Below are 23,363 nucleotides of genomic sequence, written 5' to 3'. Positions count from 1 at the left end.
GAAAGTGTTATCACACTCATGTACAACGTTTTAAATGACTATGGGGTTTTTATTTATTTATTTTTCTGGGGCAATACTTAGAAGAAAGATTTTTAGGATTTAATGAAGTAAGATGAAGATTTAGTTTCATAAAAGCTGCCTTGAACTTTTCTAGGTGTCCCCAGTGGCGGTGGCAGTGTAACACTTCCCACCCCCAATTCCTCACCGTTATTTGCTATTGCCATTTTATGATAGACTTGGTCTATTCTAATAGTTCTGTGTCTATGACATCTTGTGGTAATAGGACAGGACAGAGCTGCTGCCACTGGCTGGACCCCAGGAGCTGTGCAGATAGAAGTTCCCAGATGACACTAGCTCCCACCCCGTCCCACCACTGCACTGCACTGCATTGCTGCTCTGCTCTGGTGCTGGGCTCCCCTAGGGGTCACCTCTGTGAAGTTCCAGTTCTACCTGTTCTCAGGAAGGACCCAAGTAAGGATGCACGAGACGCCTCTGAACAGCTTTAATAGAAAGGGGTCTCACCTAATAGGTTTTTAAAAATTGAGGCAACACAGTGCGGCAAGGCCGTCAGCTGCCCTGCCTAGCCTCATGTTTCAGTCGGTCATATTTTACATCCTCACAGCTCTTACACACCCAGTCTTCCCCTTGATGGAGAAAATGCTTTATTTAAAGTGTTGTAGTCGGCCAGTAAGAAAGCCCAGTGGGCAAAGGCATTTGCTCTGAAAGCCTGCTAACCTGAGTTCCAGCCCCCAAACTTACATAAAGCTTGTGAGCGTGTTTTCTCTCCTTCCACGATGTGGGGCCTGAGGGTTGAACTCATGTTATCAATGTCGTCAGAATTAACCATAAGTGCTGTTACCTGCATCTATCTATCTATCTATCTATCTATCTATCTATCTATCTATCTATCTATCTATCTATCATCTATCTGTCTGTCTGTCGTCTATCTATCTATCTATCTATCTATCTATCTATCTATCTATCTATCATCTATCTGTCTGTCTGTCTATCTATCATCTATCTATCTATCTATCTATCTATCTATCTATCTATCTATCTATTATCTATCTGTCTGTCTGTCTATCTATCTATCATCTATCTATCTATCTATCTATCTATCTATCTATCTATCTATCTATCTATCTATCATCTATCTGTCTGTCTATCATCTATCTATCTATCTATCATCTATCTGTCTGTCTGTCTATCATCTATCTATCTATCTATCTATCTATCTATCTATCTATCATCTATCTATCTATCTATCTATCTATTTGCAAGAAATTTGTTCTTAATTCAGATTGTTCAAGTCTAGAGACTTGGCATTAGTGATTTTTGCTGTTGTTGTGTTGTTTTGTTTCTATGTCCACCTACGGTACTAATGGATGGCCAGAGTTTAGTCCTAGTTTTAAAGGCAGACAGACTGTTCCAGAGATTAGCTCTAGCAATATTTCTGCCTGTTAAACTATGTGCTTTTTTTTGTTTGTTTTCATGTGCATGCGTTTCCAATTTCTACAGTGATCATTAATGATACCAGTTATAGACAGTGTGCTGATCTCTTGTGGCCTCTCTCTGTCTTGAGCCAGTCTCAGTAAGAGTTTCTCCTTCCCACCCCCAACCGCCCATGTGTGTGTGTATAAGTCTTATTGCATGTGCCTTGGAAGAGGGTGTCCAATCCCCTGGAGGTGGAGTTACAGGTGGTTGTGAGTCTCCTTAGTGTGGGTGCAGGAACCAGACTCAGGTCATCTGTAAGAACAGTAAGCTTCCTTAAGCACCAAGCCATCTCCAGACCCCTAAAAATAGACTTAAATTTTTTAAAAAAGACTAAATATAGTATTATTAAATGTTCTTTTTGGAAGAACGTAGTTTGAAGATTATTTTATATTAAGACCACAGTTATTCATTTTAGAGAAATCATTGCAGAAAATGAATGAGAGGTTATTTCCGGGTCATTCCTAAATAACTGTTACAAACATGTTGGGAGTTGAATGTTAAACTCATTCCTCTTCAGTGCACAAGTATGAAAATTTATTTGAGCTGTCTTGGGTGAAATATTCTGATTTGGTAGTGAAGACATAAATTTCAGACTTGGAGCTGACAGAATTTGGGTTGATGGAAGCCCGTCAAAGTTCTCTCCACACTGGCAGGGCTTTGCATGGTTCCCTCGTCTGTGGTGTCTTGGGATCTGTGCTTGGCATGTAGTAACACTCAATAAATAAATGTCTAGACAGGCTATAATTGTGTGGAGTATAGAAAGTGAAACAGCATTCCAAACAAATGCAAATTTCTACCATTTACTTCTAGGAAATTAAAATATAGAATGGTGAAGAGCCACATTTAAAAGCATTTATGTGAACTGTCCGGTACACTCTGCTAAAAATATTCACTTTTAAGCCATTTTGCCAGAAATATCAGCCGAGGGGGGGGGGGGGGGTATGGTGTCATTGACTCCATCCTGGCTGCACAGTGCTGGAGTTGACATGTGTTATGTTCTTGGCTCCAAGCTCTCTGCAGAGACATCACAGATGTTGGCTTTTCTGGGAGAAGTAACCTGCAAAGGCTTGTTACCCAAGGCAAAACGGCGAAACGTGGAAGCTCAGCTGGGAACAGGAAAGGTCCAGTGAGCTATGCTTACTATCTGCCTGAAGAGAGTGTGCTCTCTGGTTCTTGACACAGGCTTAAGCAAGTGGATTTATAGTGGTTACTGGGAATAACTTTCTAAAAATTATACTGTCCCAGAAAACACAGTACTTTGTAGGTTATGAAGAGTATGCTCTTGTGTATAGGATAAAAAAAATCAGACCAGACATCTGCTGTGCTGCTTAATTTTGGTCAATTTGACACAAGCTAGAGTCATCTGGGAAGAAGAAACCTCAACTGGAAAATTGCCTCCATAAGTTGGCCTATGGGTATGTCTGTAGAGCATCTTTTTGCTTAATGGTTGATGTTGGAGGGCCTAGCCCACTATGGATGGTGCCATGTTTGGGCGGGTGGTCCTGGATTGTATAGAAGGTAGCTGAATGAGCTATAGAATGCTAGCCAATAAGCAATGTTCCTCCATGCTCTCTGCTTTAATTCATGACTCCAGGTTCCTTGAATTCCTGCCTTGACTTCCCTCAGTGATGGAGTGTGACCTGGAGTTGTAAGATGAAATAAACCCTTTCCTTCGTAAGCTGGTCTTGGTCATGGTGTTTATCATAGCAATAGAAAGCAAACTGGACCACTAAGGGCTTCCCTAGCTCCAAGTTTCTGTGCTTTGGGGGTAAAGCACATCATTTGTGTATGGTAGAACAAACTGTAGATTGCTCCTTTGAACTTGGAAAAACTGCTGCTTCTACTTGTTTTGTTTTCCTTGGTGAGAATTGTTATGTGTTTCTTGTGTGGACAGGCTTGGTGTTTATATTTGTTAGCCTGCTTTCAAGAAGGATGATGAGGGCTTAGGTTCTTCCTACAGGCAGCTTGGGGACAAAGTAATGAAACCTCATGCTGGCTAGTGAGGGGAGAAGGAGCTGGGATGGGATGAGTGTTAGACGGAGATGGGTGCAGCTTTCCAAAACCCTGCGAATAACTGTCAGCTACAATCAGAGTGCTAGGACTTGGCATGTAGCTCAGTAGAGTGTTTGCCTAGCATGCATGACGTTCTGGGTTTGATCTCCAGCACCTCATAAACTGGGTGTGGTAGTGCTCACTGTAACCCCAGTTCTTGAGAGAAGGAGGCAAGAAGATCAAGGTCATCCTTTGGGTATGTAGGGAGTTTGTGGTCACCCTGGGTTGAAAATAAAAGTGCTCTGATTAGGAAATATTAAATTTTAAAGTCGGATTGACCTGGCATTCAAACCCTTGCATAGATACTGCCTCCTTTGGCCATTGTTACTTGATCTCTCCTTGGCTTAAGCTCCATTTTGTTTTCTACAACGTTGGAACAGTTCTTTTCCTTTGCTGGGCTCTGGAGCCGGAGAAGGTAGATGCAGTGCAGGGAATCCTTCAGTAAGTACCAGCTGTCCTAATATCTTTGTTGTGTGATGATTTTGCATCATTCACAGGAGCTGGGTTATATAGCACATTTGATTTGATTTGAGTATTTACCTCCTATGCAGGAAGCCTTGGGCTTGATCCCCAGAACTGCATAAACTGGGTTTAGAATCCCAGCAGGCAGGAAGATCAGAAGTTCAGGGTCATCCTCAAGCTACAGAGAAAATTTGAGGCCACCCTGAACTAAGGAAATCGAAAAGCCATTTCTAGTTCGTTACTCCAGGAAAGGTACCTACTTTGAGATTCTGCTTATTTGGAGATTAAACAAGATGATGTTAAAGCCCAGGACAAAACACTTGGCCATGATTAAGCTCATAACTGTATTGCCGCAGCTACTTGGAAATTGATAACCAAGTACCCAGAGAGTCCTGAAAGCTATGAAGAACAAAAAAGATCACATCTAAGTTATCTGCTTGGGCTCCTTTGCTGTCTATGGGCATCTAAAAGGCTCTGCTTCAACTTTACATTAGCCGTCTGTTATTGCAGTAACAAATTGCCACAACGTAGTGGGTTTGAACAATACAATGTTACTACCATCTTGCAGGACAGAAGTTCTAACTGCAAACAGGTGTCAGGGGACATGTGTTTCTTTCAGAGGTTTCCCATGAGACTCCTCTTCCATGCCTTTCTAGCTTCTGAGGGTCCCTTCATCTCCTGTCTTGAGGCCCCTTCTACGATCTACGAAGTTCAATTCTCAAACTTCTTGTCCTGTGGGCATTATCTTTTTCTCCCTGACTTTATTTTATATTTTTATTACATTTATTCCCTTATTACTTTGCTGCCCTGTCCTGGCCACCCAGAACCAAAGTAACCACACAGAAATTGTATTAATTAAATCACTTCTTGGCCCATTAGCTCTAACTTCTTATTGGCTAACTCTTACATCTTAATTTAACCCATTTCTATTATTCTGTGTATCACCATGAGGTCGTGGGCTGCCAGCAAAGTTTCAGCATATCTATCTCCAGCTGCAGATCCATGGCATCTTTCTGACTCCGCCTTCCTTCTCCCAGCATTCAGTTCAGTTTTCCCTGCCTACCTAAGTTCTGCCTTATCAACAGGCCGAGGAAGTTTCTTCATTAATTAACCAATAAAAGCTACGCATAGATAGAAGGACCTCCCACACTGCTGCTCGTACCCCTCTTTGTGTTCTTTTGAGACAGGATCTCACAATACGTCAAACTAGCATCAGATTTGTGTAGCTCAAGATGGCTTTTAACCTCTGGATCTCCTGCCTCCACCTCTCAATTACTGGGATTACAGACATGGCCTGGCTCCTTTTCCTTTATAAGGATTCTTGTGATAGTGGTAAGCTGCCAGAGAATCCAGAAAAAAAAAACTCCCCATCTCAAGATCAAGATTTATAGCTTCATTTTAAAGATAGATAGATAGATAGATAGATAGATAGATAGATAGATAGATAGTCCTCTTAGCCTATTAGAGTATCTTTCCCCAGGTTCCAAGGATTAAGACACAGATGTTTTGAACACCTGTTATTTAGCCTGCTATATACCTGCTTATCTTAGAGAGAGATTACATATCTAAAATCATTGGGAGTGCACATCTTCCCTTGAGCATCCCAGGTTTTTTTTTTTAATACTGTAATGGTGTAGCTCTGAATTTATTTTTTTTGCTCCAGTGTTCTTCTCTGAAGAGCTCAAATGGTCAGCCTCAACCTGAAGGAACTGAGAAAGAAATCACAACAAATTTGAACAGTGGACGTGAAATAAAAGTCAAAGAAAGATATTTGTGTGCTGTTGTGGAGCATACTGGCATCTGTGAGCTGGGTTTCAGGATGCCATGTCTGTATAAGTCAGACCACGTCTGTAGTATTGTAGCCCTTTGAAGATACCAACAGAGACACTAATCTAAGCTTCCTGGGACAGCAGTAGAAATGGGCATGTGCCGGCAATCTTCCCTCATGGGCTACCAGAAATTCTCCCAGGGTCTAGGAACTACTTGGCAACGCTGCTTTTTGTTTTTTTTTTTTAAAGATACGGACTCACTCTGTAATTCTGGTTGTCCTGGAATTCATAGAGCAGGCTGGCCTCAAACTCAGAAAGACCTGCCTGCTTCTGCCTCCCAAGTGCTGGGATTAAAAGCATGCACCCGGTGCCTGGTTTCTATGTAACTCTTAGGTTTCTTTATCAGTTACTTTGCTCATTGCTGTAACCAAATTCCTGGCTGGAAGCATACTAAAGAGGCCGAGCTTTATTTAGGCTCACAGGTTAGGACTTTATTTAGGCTCACAGGTTAGGACTTTATTTAGGCTCACAGGTTAGGAGATTTCAGTTTGTTACAGCACTGAAGGCCTGCTGCCTGGCCTTGCTTGTTTTGGAGGCAGTGATAACATTGCAGGCCATTCTCCTAGCGCATGATCAACCATTATTCTTCTGGAAATGGGGCTAGAGTATCCTTTGAAATCTGCTCACAGTACCCATTTTGCCCGTTGTGATTTCCTCAAAGCCGTGCTACATGGTGGAGACCAGATGTCCGAGCCTCTGAGCCTTTGGAGGACATTTCACATGCACTCATAATGATGACAAGTTTGGTTCATCTGCAAAAATGTTATTGCCCAAATCTTTTTGAGTAGTTAAGGGAGTAAGTTTGGAAGAAGGTTGTTCGGGCCCAGGCTCTTGACTGCATGGCTCTAGTCACACTCTTAGTCTGGAGGACTGATAACCACTGCTGTGTTCTGTTGTAATCCTAGGGCTCACTGGATCTCGGTGTGTCCCTGCATGCTGGTCCAGTGCTTTCAGCTAATTTAGCAGCTTTGCTGGCTATACTATTTGGCTTAGTGACATACAGAAGTCACTAACTGAGGGGGTAAGTAAACATTTAAGCGATATCAAGGCAGACTTTGGTGATTACAGAGATGTTAGTGGTAAAGTGAACATGTCAGATGTTTGCATATGATATTGCATTATGAAAATTGTCTATACAGGGGTAACCTTTCCTACAGTAGAGATGTGACCGCTGTTACTAGGTTTTTTGTTTTCCTTTTTATTATTGTTTTTATTGAGCTATACATTTTACTCTGCTCCCCTCCTTCCCACCCTCCCCTTTTACCCTCTCCTGTGACCCCCATACTCCCAATTTACTCAGGAGATCTTGTCTTTTTCTCCTTACTATGTAGATCCATGCATGTCTCTCTTATGGTCCTCTTTTTTGCCTAGGTTCTCTGTGGTTGTGGACTGTAGGTTGGTTTTTTTTTTTCTTTGCTTTATGTCTAGAAGCCACTTATGAGTGAGTATATATTATATTTGTCTTTCTAGTTTTGGGTTACATTAGTAAATATTTTTTCTAGATATATCCATTTGCATGCAAATTTCAGGATGTCATTGTTTTTATAGCTATGTAGTACTTCATTGTGTAAATGTACCACATTTTCTTTATCTTTGGTTGAGGGGCATCTAGGTTGTTTCCAGGTTCTGGCTAAATAATAATAAATAATGCTGCTATGAACATAGTTTAGCACATGCCCTTATGGTATGATTGAGCATCCTTCGGGTATATATCCAACAGTGGTATTGCTGGGTCTTGAGGTAGATTGTTTCCTAATTTTCTGAGAAATCACCATACTGATTTCCAAAGTTTGCACTGCCACCAGCAATGGAGGAGCATTCCCCTTACCCCATATCCTCTCCAGTATAATCTGTCATCACTGTTTTTGAGTTTGACCTCTGACAGTGTAAGATAGAATCTCAGAGTTGTTTTGATTTTCGTTTTTCTGATGGCTAAGGATGTTGAGCATTTCCTTAAGTGTCTTCCACACATTTTAGATTCATCTGTTGAGAGTTCTCTGTTCAGGTCTGTACCCCATTTTTTTATTGGCTTATTTATTCTTTCGATGTCAAGTTTCTTGAATTATTTGTATATTTTGGAGATCAGTCCTCTGTCCAATGTAGGGTTGGTGAAGATCTTTTCCCATTCTATAGGTTGCTGTTTGTTTTATTGACCATGTCCTTTGCTTTACAGAAGCTTCTCAGTTTCAGGAGGTCCCATTTATTAATTGTTGCTCCCAGTGTCTCTGCAGCTGGGGTTATATTTGGGAAGAGGTCTCCTGTGCCCATGCATTCAGGTGTACTTCCTACTTTCTCTTCTATGAGATTCAGTGTGGTTGGCTTTATGTTGAGGTCTTTGATCCATTTGAACTTGAGTTTTTTGTATGGCGATAGACATGGATCTATTTTCATTCTTCAACATGTTGATATTTAGTTATGCCAGCACCATTTGTTGAATATGGTTTCTTTTTTCCATTTTATATTTTTTGTTTCTTTGTCAAAAATTAGGTGTTCGTAGGTGTGTGGATTGATATCCATGTCTTTGATTCGATTCCATTGCTCCTCCCGTCTGTTTTTATGCCAATACCAGGCTGTTTTCAGTACTGTAGCTCTGTAGTAAGAGTTTGAACTCAGGGATTGTGATGCCACCAGAAGTTCCCTTGTTGTACAGTATTGTTATGGCTATCCTGTTTTTTTTTGTTTGTTTGTTTTTCCATATGAAGTTGAGCATTGTTCTTTTGAGGTCTGTGAAGAATTTTTTTGGGGGGGGGATTTTGATGGGCATTGCATTGAATCTGTAGACTGCTTTTGGTAAAACTGACATTTTTTACTATGTTAATTTTACCTACCCAAGAGCATGGAGATCTTTCCATTTATTGATGTCTTCTTCAATTTCTTTCTTCAAGGTTTTAAAGTTGTTTTTTTTTATATACAGCTCTTCCACTTGTTTGGGTAGAGTTACTTGTGGCTATTATGAAGGTTGTTGTTTCTCTGATTTCTTTCTCAGCCCATTTATCATCTGTGTAAAGGAGGGATACTGATGTTTTTGAGTTAATCTTGTATCCTGCTTACTGAAAGTGTTTATCAGCTGTAGGAGTTCCTTGGTAGAATTTTTGGCATCACTTATGTATACAATCATATCATCAACATATAGTGAGAGTTTGACTTCTTCTTTCCGATTTGTATTCTCTTGATCTCCTTTGGTTGTCTTATTGCTCTAGCTAGAACCTCAAATACTGTATTGCATAGACATGGAGAGAGTGGACAACCTTGTCTTGTTCCTGATTTCAGTGGGATCGGTTTGAGTTTCTCTCTATTTAGCTTGATGATGGCTTTTGGTTTGCTGTATATTGCCTTCATTATGCTTAGGTATGTTCCTTGTATCCCTGTTCTCTTCAAGACTTTTATCATGAAGGGGTGTTGAATTTGTCAAAGGTTGTTTTCAGCATCTAATGAGAAGAACATATGTTTTTTTCTTTCAGTTTATTTATATAGTGGATTACATTAATAGATTTCATATGTTTGCCCATTTTAGGAGTCTAATTTGTGGGACAGAGGTATAATAAATTACTTTTCAAAAAGGAAATGGAGAATTTGGAGAAGTCTGTTAGCTGAAGAGATAAGAACAAAAACCAGGCAGACAGGTAGCCCAGGAGAAACAATAGGTCTATCAAGTTGCTTCTAACTGGGTGACTGCCTACCCTGGTTTGCCTGGCACTGTTCAGTTTGTCACATGCAGAGCATGTATTAGGCCTGGGCAGGCTTCTGCAAGGCGAGGGCTCCTTCTGCAGAAATAGAAACCATCCGCAGGGAGATGCTGTGCCGATAGGTTTTCACTGTGAGTATGGATGGGTGTGTTGGTGGCTAGTGATCTGTGGAAGGGCACACAGCTCTTTTACCAGGAGCATGTAAGTAGGGCCCAGCACTGCCCATTCGCTGTATCTTACCTGTGATAGGAGTAGTCAGGGACATGGGGGAAGCTGTCAGGTAAAGCTTAGACAATTCTAAATAAATGGACCCATTTATTTTGCTTCATTCATACTTCCATTCATACATTCAGATGTGCCTGGAGAAACCAAGACACTGAGTTCTATAGTCAGTCATTCACACCTTATTTTAAAATAGTTTGGAAAACCTTTTCCCAGAATATGCTTTGTTATAGATAGTATAGTTATAAGAAAATTCTGAGAGGCTGCTACTAAAGGCAACACTTTCAAAGGCTTGAGAGAGTTAGGAACAAAGGATGAAATTCATCTTAGCAGAGCTGGTTGCTAGGCAGAAAACAATGTGGACAGCTGTGCAGAACATGAGCGTCCAGGACCAAGGCCATTCCTCTTTCTCCTTTACACAGTGGTGTGCATAGTTGGGCCCTGATGTATCTCATTTGTTCCTGATAAATTTATAGTGTCCCTGTATCAATTATATAATGTCCCCTGTTTTGGGCCCTGTTGCTCTTACATGACATAAACAGAGTCATCTTTTGTCTTACATTGCCCCCAAGGACCTAGATGGAAACTTGTTTATAGATGTTACTGTTTTTGCTTTCATGTTTTTTTAATAACTCTCAACATGTTACAACATTTTTCTTCTTAATGTTTATTAAATGCCCTCAGCAGGCTCAGTCCTATCGAAAGAATATAAAAGACACAATTCATGCCAATAAGGAACATCCATATTAATAAATGAGAAATAAATATGCTTATATATGTATTTTTTGGGGAAAGCGATGGATTGCTTTATTTAGATGAGACAAAGTAGGTGGGTCAATGCACTCAGTTCCTTCTGCTGCTGGTTTGCAAACAACAGCGTTTCGACCCACAGTTGTCTCAGTCACATGACCTTGGCAGAACTGGTACTCCAGTTATGGCCAAATAAAACTATTTTTGTTGAAATCAGCCTCAGTCGGCTAGACCTACTATAGACCAAACCATATGGCGCTCTATTGTATGTGATTTTAGCAATTCAATGACTGTGGTTTTAGATCCTTCCGCAAGCTCTTCTGTGATCCTCTTTGTGTTGCAAGCTCTTCTGTGATCCTCTTTGTGTTGCAAGCTCTTCTGTGATCCTCTTTGTGTTGCAAGCTCTTCTGTGATCCTCTTTGTGTTGCGCTGTAAACAGACACGTTGCAACCTCTGTGGAGCATGCAGGCAGATGAGGGTGCTGGTCCTAGTCTGATACTTGTGCCAGTCAGGGTTAAACCCCAGGCACATCTTACGATTCCCTGATGATACAATGGAGCTGTGACCTCATTTGGGGCATGGCATAAAGGATGAGAAAGAGGATCTGAGTGTGAGAAAATGGAGGTAGTGAGGGTGCTGTTGGTAGAGGTGTCAGCACCCATGGCTTAGTCATGGAACTGAAGGTCGGTGTGGAATCCAGGAAATGAGAAAGAAGGTGAGATGGCAGAGGGGAGCCAGGCCAGATTCTGCAGCCCTGAGTATATTCATTCAGTGAGTTAGCCAAAGCGTTACCAACTGTTCCTGTGTAAGTGTGCTTACTGTGAGCCTCCTATTCTGATTGGCTTTTAGAAACAAATTCATAAAAGAGTATTATGTATATCTATTATTATTTAAGGACCAAAGAAGCCACGAAAGGACTTTAGGCAGGGGCATGATGTAACCTAGCATCCAGGTTGCATTTGTAAGTGTCATTCTAGTATCATATGACATAAAAAGCATTTGAGGCATGCAGGTGGTACCGTTCCATGAGAAGATCGGAAGCACCCTTTCATCTGCACGATGGCAAGGTGGACATGGAGGAGCAAGGTGGACATCCAGGAGCTTGTGGCTCATTTTTGTCAACAGCCTGTGGCTCTGGAGCTATGCAATAGAGCATCTCTGAACCGATTGGTTAAAGGCATAGCTAGTTTTAAAGAAGTTCCAGTCTGTCCAGTCTGGAGTTGTCAGAGGAGCCTACTACAAAGAATGGATTCTATGGCTCACTGATTTGGAAGGTGTTTATGTTAATAGAGTGGGAACAAGCCTGGCAGTGGTGGCACATGCCTTTAATCCCAGCTCCTAATGGACAGAGGAAGGCGGATCTCGGTCAGTTAAAGAACAGCCTGGTCTACAAAGTGAGTTTCAGCATAGCCAGGACTGTTACAAAGAGAAACCCTATCTTGGAGAAACAAAAACAAAAACAAAACAAAACAAAAGAGTAGAAACAACAGGGAGAGTCAAGCTTTCAGTATTGCCTTGGATTTTCAAAGTCATACCCTGGTCCACTATCGGAAAGCTAAGGGATTAGGAAGCTACTCTGTATTGTCACCACAGGTACAACTCTTAGACACTCTGCAGTTTCTTGCCGGCTTACCAAAACAAATATGGCAAAACAAACAAACAAGCAAGCAAAATAAAACAAACTGCTATTACCCATAATATTCCAGAAAATGCTCAGGCAATTAGGAAACAGATGCTAAGACCTCCACCACAGTGAGCAGGTCCTTCAAGAACAGCCCTGGTGATGTTTGATTTTACTTCATGTCTGGCTGGTACAATCTGTACCATGTCTGGTCACTTGCTGCATAAGGAGAGCTTAGCATCTTAGCTGTGCACTTGTGAAGGCCATTCACAGAGTCCATGACAGAACCAAATTAAGCTCACCCTGATGTTAGTGGATCTTTACCAAGCTCATCACACTTAATCCCAGCAGTATGTGTTTGGGTATTTCTAGCACCCTGGGGTCCTCCATTGGTCAATTAGGACTAATGATATTTAGCTTCCAGAACTTTTGGGAATTAAGCTAAATATGATAATATGTAGGAGAGGAACAAGATGCCTGACAAAAATTCAGCTTTTAATAAATGAGGCGTGAACCAAAAAATTACGGTGCACCACTGCCCAGCTTTGTAGACTCAGAATGCCCCAAGAGGAACAATATTGCTTATGGCTGTATGGTTTGGTGGCCTGGGTAGAAGTAGCCTTTGTACTATCTACATGGAACTTAAAGAGTGGATATGCCCTGGAAAAATTACTGGACCCTACCCCCCTTACGCCTCCCAATTTTGTGTCCTGGTTTTGTTGTTGTTGTTGTTGTTTGTTTGTTTGTTTGTTTTGTTTTGTTTTTGTTTTTTCGAGACAGGGTTTCCCTGTAGTTTCTAGAGCCTGTCCTGGAACTAGCTCTTGTAGACCAGGCTGGCCTCGAACTCAGAGATCCACCTGCCTCTGCCTCCCGAGTGCTGGGATTAAAGGCGTGCGCCACCACCGCCCGGCTGTGGTTGTTTTTTAAAATAACCAACCAATAATCAAATTTGTGCTGCCTGTATTTTCACATACATGGGGCCATCCGCTGGATGACCAGACTCTTATAGAAACTGACTTCCTAATAACTCCCCACTAAGAGGTGGAGCTTGGGCATGTCTTTCCCTTTCATGCTGGAATGTGGCCTGGCTTAATCTTGGGCAACAGCTCCAGTGAAAGCCTTTTTTTCACTGGAAGACAGTGATTTGTTCTGGTCCTTCCTGACCTTGGGCTCTTGGAATTTTCTAGCTCCTTTTCTGCGATGGGGCCTGAGCTTTGGGAGAATTGGGTATGATAAAGACTGCCCATCTGTAGCTGTGCACTCACTCCACAGATCGTCTCTGGACTTGGACCATTATGAGTTTCTACATCAACCCTTGCCCACCTCTCAAAGAAGCTTCTCCACTTCTATTTTATTTTTAATGAGTTTAAAAAATCATAATAAAAAAGCTACATGCATAAACAATGAAAGGAAGGTCCCTCTTTTTTTAAATTTTATCTTAAAATATTCTTACAACTATATACAACTATAAATCCTTCCCTTTTCCTCTTTGCAATAATTGGGCCACATAATAGTTACCTAGGGTGTGTACCTTTCTTAATTCTTCACTCACTGTTTCTTGGAGTTGGAATTATTTTTATTTGTATAGAATTAATGACCTCTTGTTGACAGCTGGGTGTTTTGAACATTTGCAAATTTTACTCTGACAGCTGTCCATAGGAGGCTATCTGCAGAAAAGACCTGTAGACATAGGTGGGGTCCATGGTTAGATGCAGCTTTGTCTCCTCAAATGGCATCTCATACTTTTGACCAATCTGGTAGAGCCACTTTTGCTGCCGACATACCTATAGCACTGTGCCATCAACTCTTAGTTTTTGCCAGTGACGGCTGGGAAGTGAAGAGCTAATGACAGTGTGGGCCATAAGTAATCCTGACAAGGAACGAGGGATGAGAGATGAACTAGAAACACTGAGAGAAAGGAAGCTAGTAGGCTTCCAACAGTGATGGCGTGCCAAGCAGTGACTGGACGAGACACCTCATGTTCTAATGCTTATTCCACACCAAGCCATAAATAGTCTCTTTAAAACCTCATGCATGTGTGCACACATGTGTGCCTTAGTACATCAGCGGACGACCCTGGCTTAAGGCAGGTTCTCTTGTGCACTGCTGTGTATGCTATTCTATCTGACCCAGGAGCTTCTGGGGTTCTCTTGTCTCTGCAGTTCTTCTCACTATGGAGGTGCTAGAATTACAGATGTGCACTACAGCAGCTGCCTTTATGGGATTTGAACTCAGGTTCTTATGCTTTCCTGAGAAGTTCTTTCTGCACTGAACCCATCTCCTTAGCTCCCCCTAAGCCTGTGTACTTTGATGACCAATGTCTGCCTCCAGTGCCTCCTGTGAACGTCTCAGTTTTCTACTGAGCAAACTAACACACAAAGAGGCTAAGTGATTCATCCAAGGTCCAAAATCAACTGACGTTGTGACAGCGGGTCCAGTTTACAACTTCTCCTATATTGGTAGCCTGGGATTTCAGTCTACGCTGGAAAGGTCTTGGTGGGTTTGAATGCATCCTCAGGATGAATTCCACCCACAGTTGACACTTAATGATTGGGATGAATCCAGCCATTTCCTATACCACAGAGTTTCTTTGTATGGGAGTGGTTTTGTGACTGGGTCTCATGTAGCCCAGGCTCTCCTTGAATTCACCATGTGCCCAAGGCTGACTTGAACTCCTGATCTTCATGTCTTCACTATGCCTGCTTATGGTCAGTTCTTCAAGGTTCCTCCCGAGGAAATATGTGTTCTTTCCCCAAAACTACTATACTTACTTAAGGAGAGCGTCACAAGCTATGTGTAATAAAGAGCTTAAGACTTTTGTTTAGAAAATTATGTAGTCACTCTTGAATTTGACCCTTAAAGCTTCAACATTTTAACACCTTTCAGGATATCCTCCTGGGCAGGCCCAGAAGTGGGGCTGTGACCTGCTCCCCTTGCTCAGGACCGCTGAGAGGGAGGACTCACTGGGACGTCCTTGGCACTATATTTCATTTAGTTTTGAGTCATTTGTATCGGTCAGGGCCTTTTCCACTTGAATCAAAACTGTGAGGCTTTGGACTTTCTCTTGAGTTTTAATGATAGTGAGATGTCCCAAGTTCCAAAAGGAGACAATGTCAAAATGACACCGAACATGTGGTAGAGACATTGACAAGGACACCGACCTTAGCAAACAACCCACAGTTTATAATGAAAAAATAACCTGGGCCAATGACGTTTTCATTAAGAAAGCCCAAGGTCTGCATTGTACCAGCTGGACAACATCCTCACAGTAGTCATTCCTTCAGTGCAGAGCCATGAGTGTCTAGAGAGTTAGACATTTATTGTATTTGCCTGAAGCAAGGAAAGTGTCACTGTTAAAGAATGGAATATGAGCGCTGCAGTGGTCTTAGAAATTAACTAGCCCAAAATCCAATTTTCCAGAAAAGAAAACACAGGCTCAAGAGTACATGCTGTTCAGCTAGGGTGTCAGCCGAAATGAGACACGCGGTACGAGCTTTGCCTGTGTGGTTGGGTGATCCACAGCATGTGTGTATGCACGGGTCTGTGCCTGCACACGCATATAGGTATACAAATTAATTCATGTGTGATTGTATGTAGGGGGTGAGGAGTACATGTGTCTCACAGTGAGTGTAGGGATACCAGAGGACAAATTTGTAGACTTATTTTTTTTTTCGTTCACCTTTATGTGGGTTCTAGGTATCAAATTCCAGTAGTTGAGCTTGCAAGGCCAAGTGTCTTCAGTGAATCTTCTGTGTCCATCTCCACCTTATTTGAGACAGGGTCTCTCAGGGAACCTGGAACTCACTGATCAGCTAGATTAGCTGGCTAGTTAGCCAACATGTCTCAGGGATCCTCCTGTCTCTGCTTTCCTTTCCCAAGTAGCTGGGTTATATCTATTGGCCACTTCGCTTGTACTTTGGTGCTGGGACTCCAGATTTGTGTCCTCATGTTCTGTGTCAAGCACTTTACCAACCCCTTGGCTACAAGAACACAGTTGTTGAAATGTTTCGTTCATTTCTTTATCAAAGTGGGCTGGGCATACTTTCAGACCTACTGGTTTTAACTGAGAAAGAATAAAAACAAGAAAATGAAATCATGTTAAGAGACGAGAATAAAGTAAAGTAGATAAAAGCATTTATCCCCAGAATCTGAACTCAAAGATTGTTCTAGAAGTTACTGCTTCACTTGAGGACTGCGCCTCCTGTCTCCTGATCTAAGTAGTGCTCCTATCTCTGTGAATAATCACCTGCGTAAGACATGTTTCAAATTAACTGTGTAAATAACCCATCAATGCCCTTCACTGCCCATCTCTCAGCAAACAGAACGCAATGTATTTTCATAACTAGAGAGCTATTTGACTTTTTCCCTCTTCCCCACATTTGGATATAGATTGATATAGCATTACTTAAAATGCTGCATATAAATTAAACATTAAACAGGCGATATGGAGAAGCTAACTGCCCCAATAGAATCTTTAGTTCTGCAGTCACTGCCTGAAGGACACTCATATTTCATATCGGGTGTCCTTCTTTTGAAAAGTGACCACCAAGGTTCAAGTGACATTTAAGTATATCAGGCAGCTGCATAATTTATGGGCCTTTTTGTTTTGTGTTCTTATTTTAATGAAAAACAAGGAAGCAGGCTGTCCTCAGACATTAACATGTTTCCTGTGCTTTTCCCCCCTGTCTGTCTCTGCAGATCGGCGCACTGAAGGACTACTATCACTTCTACCATAGTAGGACCTTTAAAAGGTCTGTTCTCTCAAGCAGAGGGACCCACAGTTTCATCTCCATGGAACCAAAGGTAAGGAAAACCAATTGGATGGGGACCAAGAAGTCATGCTCCTGCATTTTTCATTGATGATAACACAAGGAGCTCGTGACCAAGCCCGAGGCTCCTGTTTCTAGATCTGTCACAGTATCCTTTGGTCCAGTATCTGCTCTCAGGCAACACTATTCAATGGCTAGATTTTTATTGACCTGCCACTGGCATCCCACATGTAGAGCAGCTCAGGGTTAGCCCTAGATATGAACTTTCATGCAGAATGGCGAGAGGCTGCTGCTTGAGAACACAGATCAATTAAATGTCTAAAGGAAGAACATGTCATCTCTCATCTGCATGCAGCTTGAGGTCCTGTGAGCTCCATGGGTGACTTCTTCCATGTCAAAAGTTATAAGTCAAAATTGGCTTACAGTAAGACTTGCTGTTTTCTGTGTCATGGATAGTCTTGAAGCAGACCATATCTGGGAGAGAAAGCATGCTTGAACCCTTAGGGGCAAAAGCCAGCTCCCACTTTTAGGGGGGCATCTAAGATCTATCTTGCACCTGGTCTTTTTTGAGCTGTAAAGCAGTGTTCTCCTAGGAGACCCTAGCAGGAAGTAGTGACAAATACAGGTCTCCCATGTGATGACATGAGGTGGTTTGGCATGAGATATGGGAACTGAGAAATATTGGGTACAAAATAAGAGAAGACAACCAAAACACTGATATCAAGTTAAATAGCTGTCTTTATTAATTAAGTAGGGGGCAGGAACTGACCTCTGTAGAATTAGCTCTCCCAGACGTGCTAAATAATGGAGAAGGAGAGGCAGCTCTGCCAACTTGCCTTAGGCCCTTTGTGGGTTCATGGTATATAATTCAGTGATTAGGTTATTTTGCCTCTTCCCCTCCATTGTGATTTTGGTCTGCCATAGAACTCATTCTCAAATAGATTGAGAATCAGGCTCCTACCAGCAAGCATAACAGCCTCAGCTAGAGGCTCTTGGAAAATTATATTCCTTGTTAAAAATGCTCTTATGTGAATTTTTGTTCAATTCAGTGTGTGGTTTGGAATCTTGCTTTCTGTTATGGGCCATGGTTTACTCCGTGTCTCAGTCAAGGTTTTAGCGGCTATGAAGAGACACCATGACCATGGTAACTCTTAGGAAAGAAAGCATTTAGTTGGAGCTGGCTTACAGTTTAGAGGTTTAGTTCATTATCTTGGTGGTGTGAAGCATGGGAGCATGCAGGCAGACATAATGCTGGAGAGATAGCTGAGACTTCTATATCCAGACAGGCTGGCAGCAAGAAGAGAGAGAGTGATAGTGGGCTTGACTTCAGCATTTGAAACCCCAAGGCCCACCCCTTACTGACGCACTTCCTTAAACAAGGCCACACCTAGTCCAACAAGGCTTCACATGGCAATAGTGCCACTCCCTGTGCATCTATGGGGAGCATTTTTATTAAATCACCACACTCTGTTTGATTTTTTTCTTAGAATATTATGGCACAGTGTTCTTGACTGAAATGATATCTCGGGTTGTAAAAAAAAAATCACATTTCTTTCAGGCTCTTCCTTTTGTGAGGCATAGGGACATTCAGTGGCCTGTGGATAATGTGTACATATTTATTTCTATTTAGACTAATTTTTCTGGAAAAGTAGTATGTTAGGACAGTTTTAATTTGCTACGTTTTAAAAGCAAAGTCACGGTTCTTTCATCTGCTAAGCAACTATCTTGAACTTTGGCAGTTAGCATGAATTTTCTTTCAAACCTCATGTGCAAAGTCCACTTGCTTTTGAAAAGTTGGCTTGAGAATTAGGAACGGAATGTGACGAGACTTTGTTTACCTGACGAAGGAGTTACCGAATAAGGAGCAATTCCCATTCTTAATGTTATCTTAGGCATCATGGCTTTCTTATCTCTGTGTATGAAATAGTTTGTGTATGATCCAGCAGAAACCTTGGCTCCTGGGACATTCAGTACCTGAATGCCACCCTTCTCACCCAGTCCAGGGGTGCAAGGCCAGTTAAATCAGTTCAGAGGCAGCTGTGCCGTTTTGTTCTTCTTCTATTAAAGGACTACCCAAGAGTAGAGCTAGGCCTGAATCTCCACCCCTGCAATTCTGCCCATGACTGCCACTCATACTACCTCAAAAGTGGGGTTTTCCTACCCTTTCCATTGTATTTCTGTTGCCCATTGGTTCGCTGACTATTTCCTGAGCCCCAGTATCTCCAGTCCCATGTCAGGCTCCCAGGTATCTGTTGGTGTCTCCCAGAGAAGCTTTCAGGGACCCTCAGGATAGGATGGTGCTTCTCAGGGTTGGGGTTTGTGGGGAAAGGAGATAGAAGGCATTGTTTGCCTCCTCCAACCCCCTCAACAAGCTTAGGCTCAACTAGCAATTTTTTTTTCTCTTTAAAGTTAACTAAACAAACAAAACAAAATCCACCAACCTTTTTAAAATTTAGCATGAAGCTATAAAAATAGCTTTCCAGATGCCCCATGCTTTCCATTCTCCCTTCTCTTCTTATCTGTCTACATATGTGCACATTCACATACATACACATGGGTATTTGCAGACTGAGTTACAAATACATTCCTTCCTGAGGTCTGGTTTTTTTTTTCTCCCAACAGCATTAAATAAGTAAACAAATAACTCCACTATGTATTCATTAAACATGAGGGTATTCTACACTGTAATCATAAGTGTAATAATGGAAGTCTGGATATCAACATTGACTTGGTGTTGTTATCTATTATACAGACTTTACGTTCCCGCTGCTTTCTTCTGTGGTCCAGGATCACCTTGAGGTGTCCTGTCTCCCAAGTGCTCTTCATTCTGTTATACTCTTCAGCTTTCTCTGCTTTAGAAGGGTATATGCCAATAGCGTAATACAATACATTTTATGTCCGCTGTGCTCTCCTTCTGATTGGATTCAAGTTCCGTAGGAAAACTTTTGGCCCCACGGCGCTGGTTGCAGACGCCCCTTTCTCTGCACCGTCAGGAAGACTCAGGATGCTTGCATGTTCTGTTGTAGACATTGACTTTAACTCTGTTGTTAGGGTCGGATCTCTACTTAAAACTCCTGTTTTCACTCAGTTTGGACATGCCTGATAATCTGAGCACTTAGGAAGCGGTACATAGTATGATTCTGCCTTAAAATAAGTAAATAAATATAGCTGGTTTTCCTTTCTTTCTTTTTTTCTTCTTTTTTTAGTTTTCCTGAATGCTTTTTATAAAATTATTTTTATTGAACTATACATTTTTTCCTTCCTCCCCTCTCTTTCTACCCTCTCCTGTGACCCTCCACACACACTCCCAATTTACTGAGGAGATCTTGTCTTTTTCTCCTTCCAATGTAGTGTTTTTCCTTCCTTAATCAGTAAGTACTTAATAAACTTTTTGTCAGAATACATTTAAAGACACACACATGTGATTTGCTTAGCACATGGTTTTGAAGACCAAATAAACATTCCGGTGTCATCTCTGATAAGGATTCCCCATGGCTGTGTCACTGTATTGCTGGCACGATGGTGAGAGTGTGTATGAGAGATTTTTCACGGCAAGACAGGAAGCCAGGGAGTAGGCCAGGCAGGCTCTTTTAAAACAGCACTCTTGTGGGACTTACTTATCTCTCCCAGAAAACCCTCCCCACTTTAGTGACCAAACTTTTAGCTCATACACCCTTTGGAACAAACCACACCCAAGCCATTGCACTATGCAAATTTCCATGTGCATCTACTCTCTCCATTCTGAGTTGGCCTCCTGAGAGTATAGAATGAATGAGCCGGTATGCCAGGCACTCCTTAAAATCTGGTGCGTGCTTGATCCCAGAGCAGAGTCACATCTGTGGCATGGGACCATGGGAAATGGCTTTGTGGATGACACTGGCGATGCTAACTTCATGTTACTTTTAACTACCACCTTCTCAAGAAAGGGAAAATAACAGGCTGAATTGCAGGGCACACACACACACACACACACACACACCAAACAGACTGGCTTTGTTTGCTCTACTAAATTGCATGGCTACTTATGACTTTACTTAGGGGGTTCCGAAGAAGGAAAGACCAAAGCAGCAACCTGATGAGAATAAACCTCTCGATGCTAAGGAAGTTGTGTGGTCAGCTGGGGCACATGAGCCTGAGAGCAAGAATAGCCTTGATTCCCACATGTTAACTTTACGTTGTGATTATCATTTTAAATGACAGGGACTCGCAGACTTCTGAGAGGACAGCACTTGTATAATCATAACACAGCCTGACAGGAAGCACTGGCACATTTTACAGCTGTGGGGTAGAAAATCTTCCATTCTTCTGTGTTTGTGTGTGTGTGTGTGTGTATGTGTGTGTGTGTGTGTGTGTGTGTGTGTGTATTATGCACACATGTGTGAAGCATGTTTAACCCCACTTGTGTATGTAGAAGTCAAAGGCCAATGTGCTGTCTTCCTCTCTTCCTTTCTTCCATCCTTAGTTTTTGAGATAGTATCTCACTGAACCCAGAGCTTGGTTTTTGTTTTTTGTTTTGTTTTTGCTAGACTTCTTGGCCATTTCTTCACGACTTTACCCACATGATGGCCTAAGGCATCATCCTCTTTTTTTCTTTCTGAGTGATCAGTCTTTCTCCCGAGAGCCAAACTCTTCTTGAAACAAAAGGCTACTCCCACTCCCGGACCTTCTTTCTTTTTAAGTATTTAGTTTTTGAATTGTGTGTATTTGTGTGTGGGTCTGTGCAGGTGCCCACAGCATCCAGAGAGAGTATTGGATACCCTGGAGCCAGTGTTACAGGTGGTTGCGAGCTACCCTACATCAGTGCTGGGAGCCAGATTAGGTCCTCAGCAAGAGATGTACTAACACTTTAATGTGCAACCACTCTCCAGTCCCTCTGAGAGTTTATTAATTAGTCCGTGCATCCATCTTTTCCAGCTACAATTCAAAGTTATAAAAATCTGCATTCAGATCTCTGGTACCTATATAATAGCCAAGTATAGTGTCAGTAACCCCAATACTGGGGTGGGTAGAGATAGCTGAACCCAGGAGCTTTATAGCCAGCAAATCTGGTCCAAACAGCAAGCTCTTGATTCAAGGAACAACCGTCTCAAAAACTGAGGTAGAGAACAATAAAGTAGGGAGGCACCATCAGCAGGACTCAATGTAGCGGCGGCTCATTTATCCTTCTGTTGTCCAGGCATATGTAGGGTGGACCGAGTGAGCAGGGAAGATAATGTTCTCTCATTTTCCTTTTCTTTATCAAGAAATAGAAAACCTTAAGTCACACATTTTCAATTGGAGAAGTAGGGCTTACTGAGTTAAGTCAATGTAACTCAAGTATGAAGTGCCTTTAAGTTAACTCCCCATACTCTATAAGAACAGCTTTCTTTCTTCATATTAGATCTTATCTGGAAGGTTCTGGCCTCTCTGTCTTTTCTCTTTCCGTTTTCTAATGCTTTTCTTATCTTTAGATCACTTAGAGGTTGGTTTTTATCTGAGTCCAGAGACTCAGTCTATACTACGGACTAGGGTGAGAAGGTGTTCTTTCTTCCTAAGTCATGCGTCAGGAGGCCCTCATCACATGGATGACTGCATGTCATGTCCCATGGAGAACTACTCAGAGGATGTCATGAAATCACAGGCCTCTAGCTTCCACTCCTGTCTCTTTCCTATGATAGACAGGCCTAGCTTCCACTGTTCTCTTAAAGAGTGTTTCCAGATCTGTTTGAGTGTGATAACCACGTTCACAGGAAATGCAGCCAAATGTCGCTGTATTGGAAGAGATTGAACATGTTGGCTTTAATCTGCTTACCTTTCATTTCTACACACTGTGTCTACTTCTGCCTTCTTGAATCATGCAGGGTGGTACATCAGTGGTGACATAACAGCTCCATGACTATGCAAGCCTTTGGCTTGTTCTTCTGGAGAAGAACTTGTCTCCAGGTCAGTGTGGTCCAGGATGGAGTTCAAGGCTTGAATTCATAGGCATACTGCCCTCTTTGCTACATTTGTACATAAGCCATTTCCTCTGATAAGAGCTAAGCATTCAAGCATTGTCTAAGAGTGAGGGGGCCGGAAGAAGAGAGGCCAGAAGAAATGAAGGATAAACTAGTGGGAAAAGACAAATTCAAGTTCCTCTGTGTTTCAGCTTGCTGCCTTCCCTGATCTGAGTTTCAGATGTGTGCTCTCCTTTTTGTTTTTTTTATTTTTGCCTCAAGATTGACAGCTGCACCTCTCGACACAGTATGGAAAAGTTGCCCAGATCAACGTTTGTATTGCCAATTCCCATTTACCCTAGATTCATTATATAATTCTAGAAAACTCTTTCACCGCCTGTTGATCATTAAGTGACCCATGGAGGCCACCAGCATATCAGTTAGCTCTATGCTCAACCTGGGAAGAATTCTCCAATAGATTAAATGTGTGCAATAAGTTGTCCATATACTTGATCGCCCACGGGACTTTGTAGATAAAAAACCTGCAGGAAGAAGTAAGTATA

At 41.9% G+C, this 23,363-nt stretch overlaps 1 protein-coding gene across 1 annotated transcript in view; it reads left to right on the top strand.

Annotated features, from left to right (window-relative positions):
* Pcsk5 (proprotein convertase subtilisin/kexin type 5) overlaps positions 1 to 23,363 on the top strand; it is a 418,647-nt gene that overhangs the window by 30,989 nt on the left and 364,295 nt on the right. Inside the window, 1 exon segment of the mRNA XM_038321071.1 lies at positions 16,815 to 16,919. Within this exon segment, the coding sequence (XP_038176999.1) occupies positions 16,815 to 16,919 (105 nt within the window).

Source organism: Arvicola amphibius, chromosome 1, assembly GCF_903992535.2.
Source record: "Arvicola amphibius chromosome 1, mArvAmp1.2, whole genome shotgun sequence".
NCBI lineage: Eukaryota > Metazoa > Chordata > Mammalia > Rodentia > Cricetidae > Arvicola > Arvicola amphibius.
This window is presented reverse-complemented; position numbering and strand designations above follow the sequence as displayed.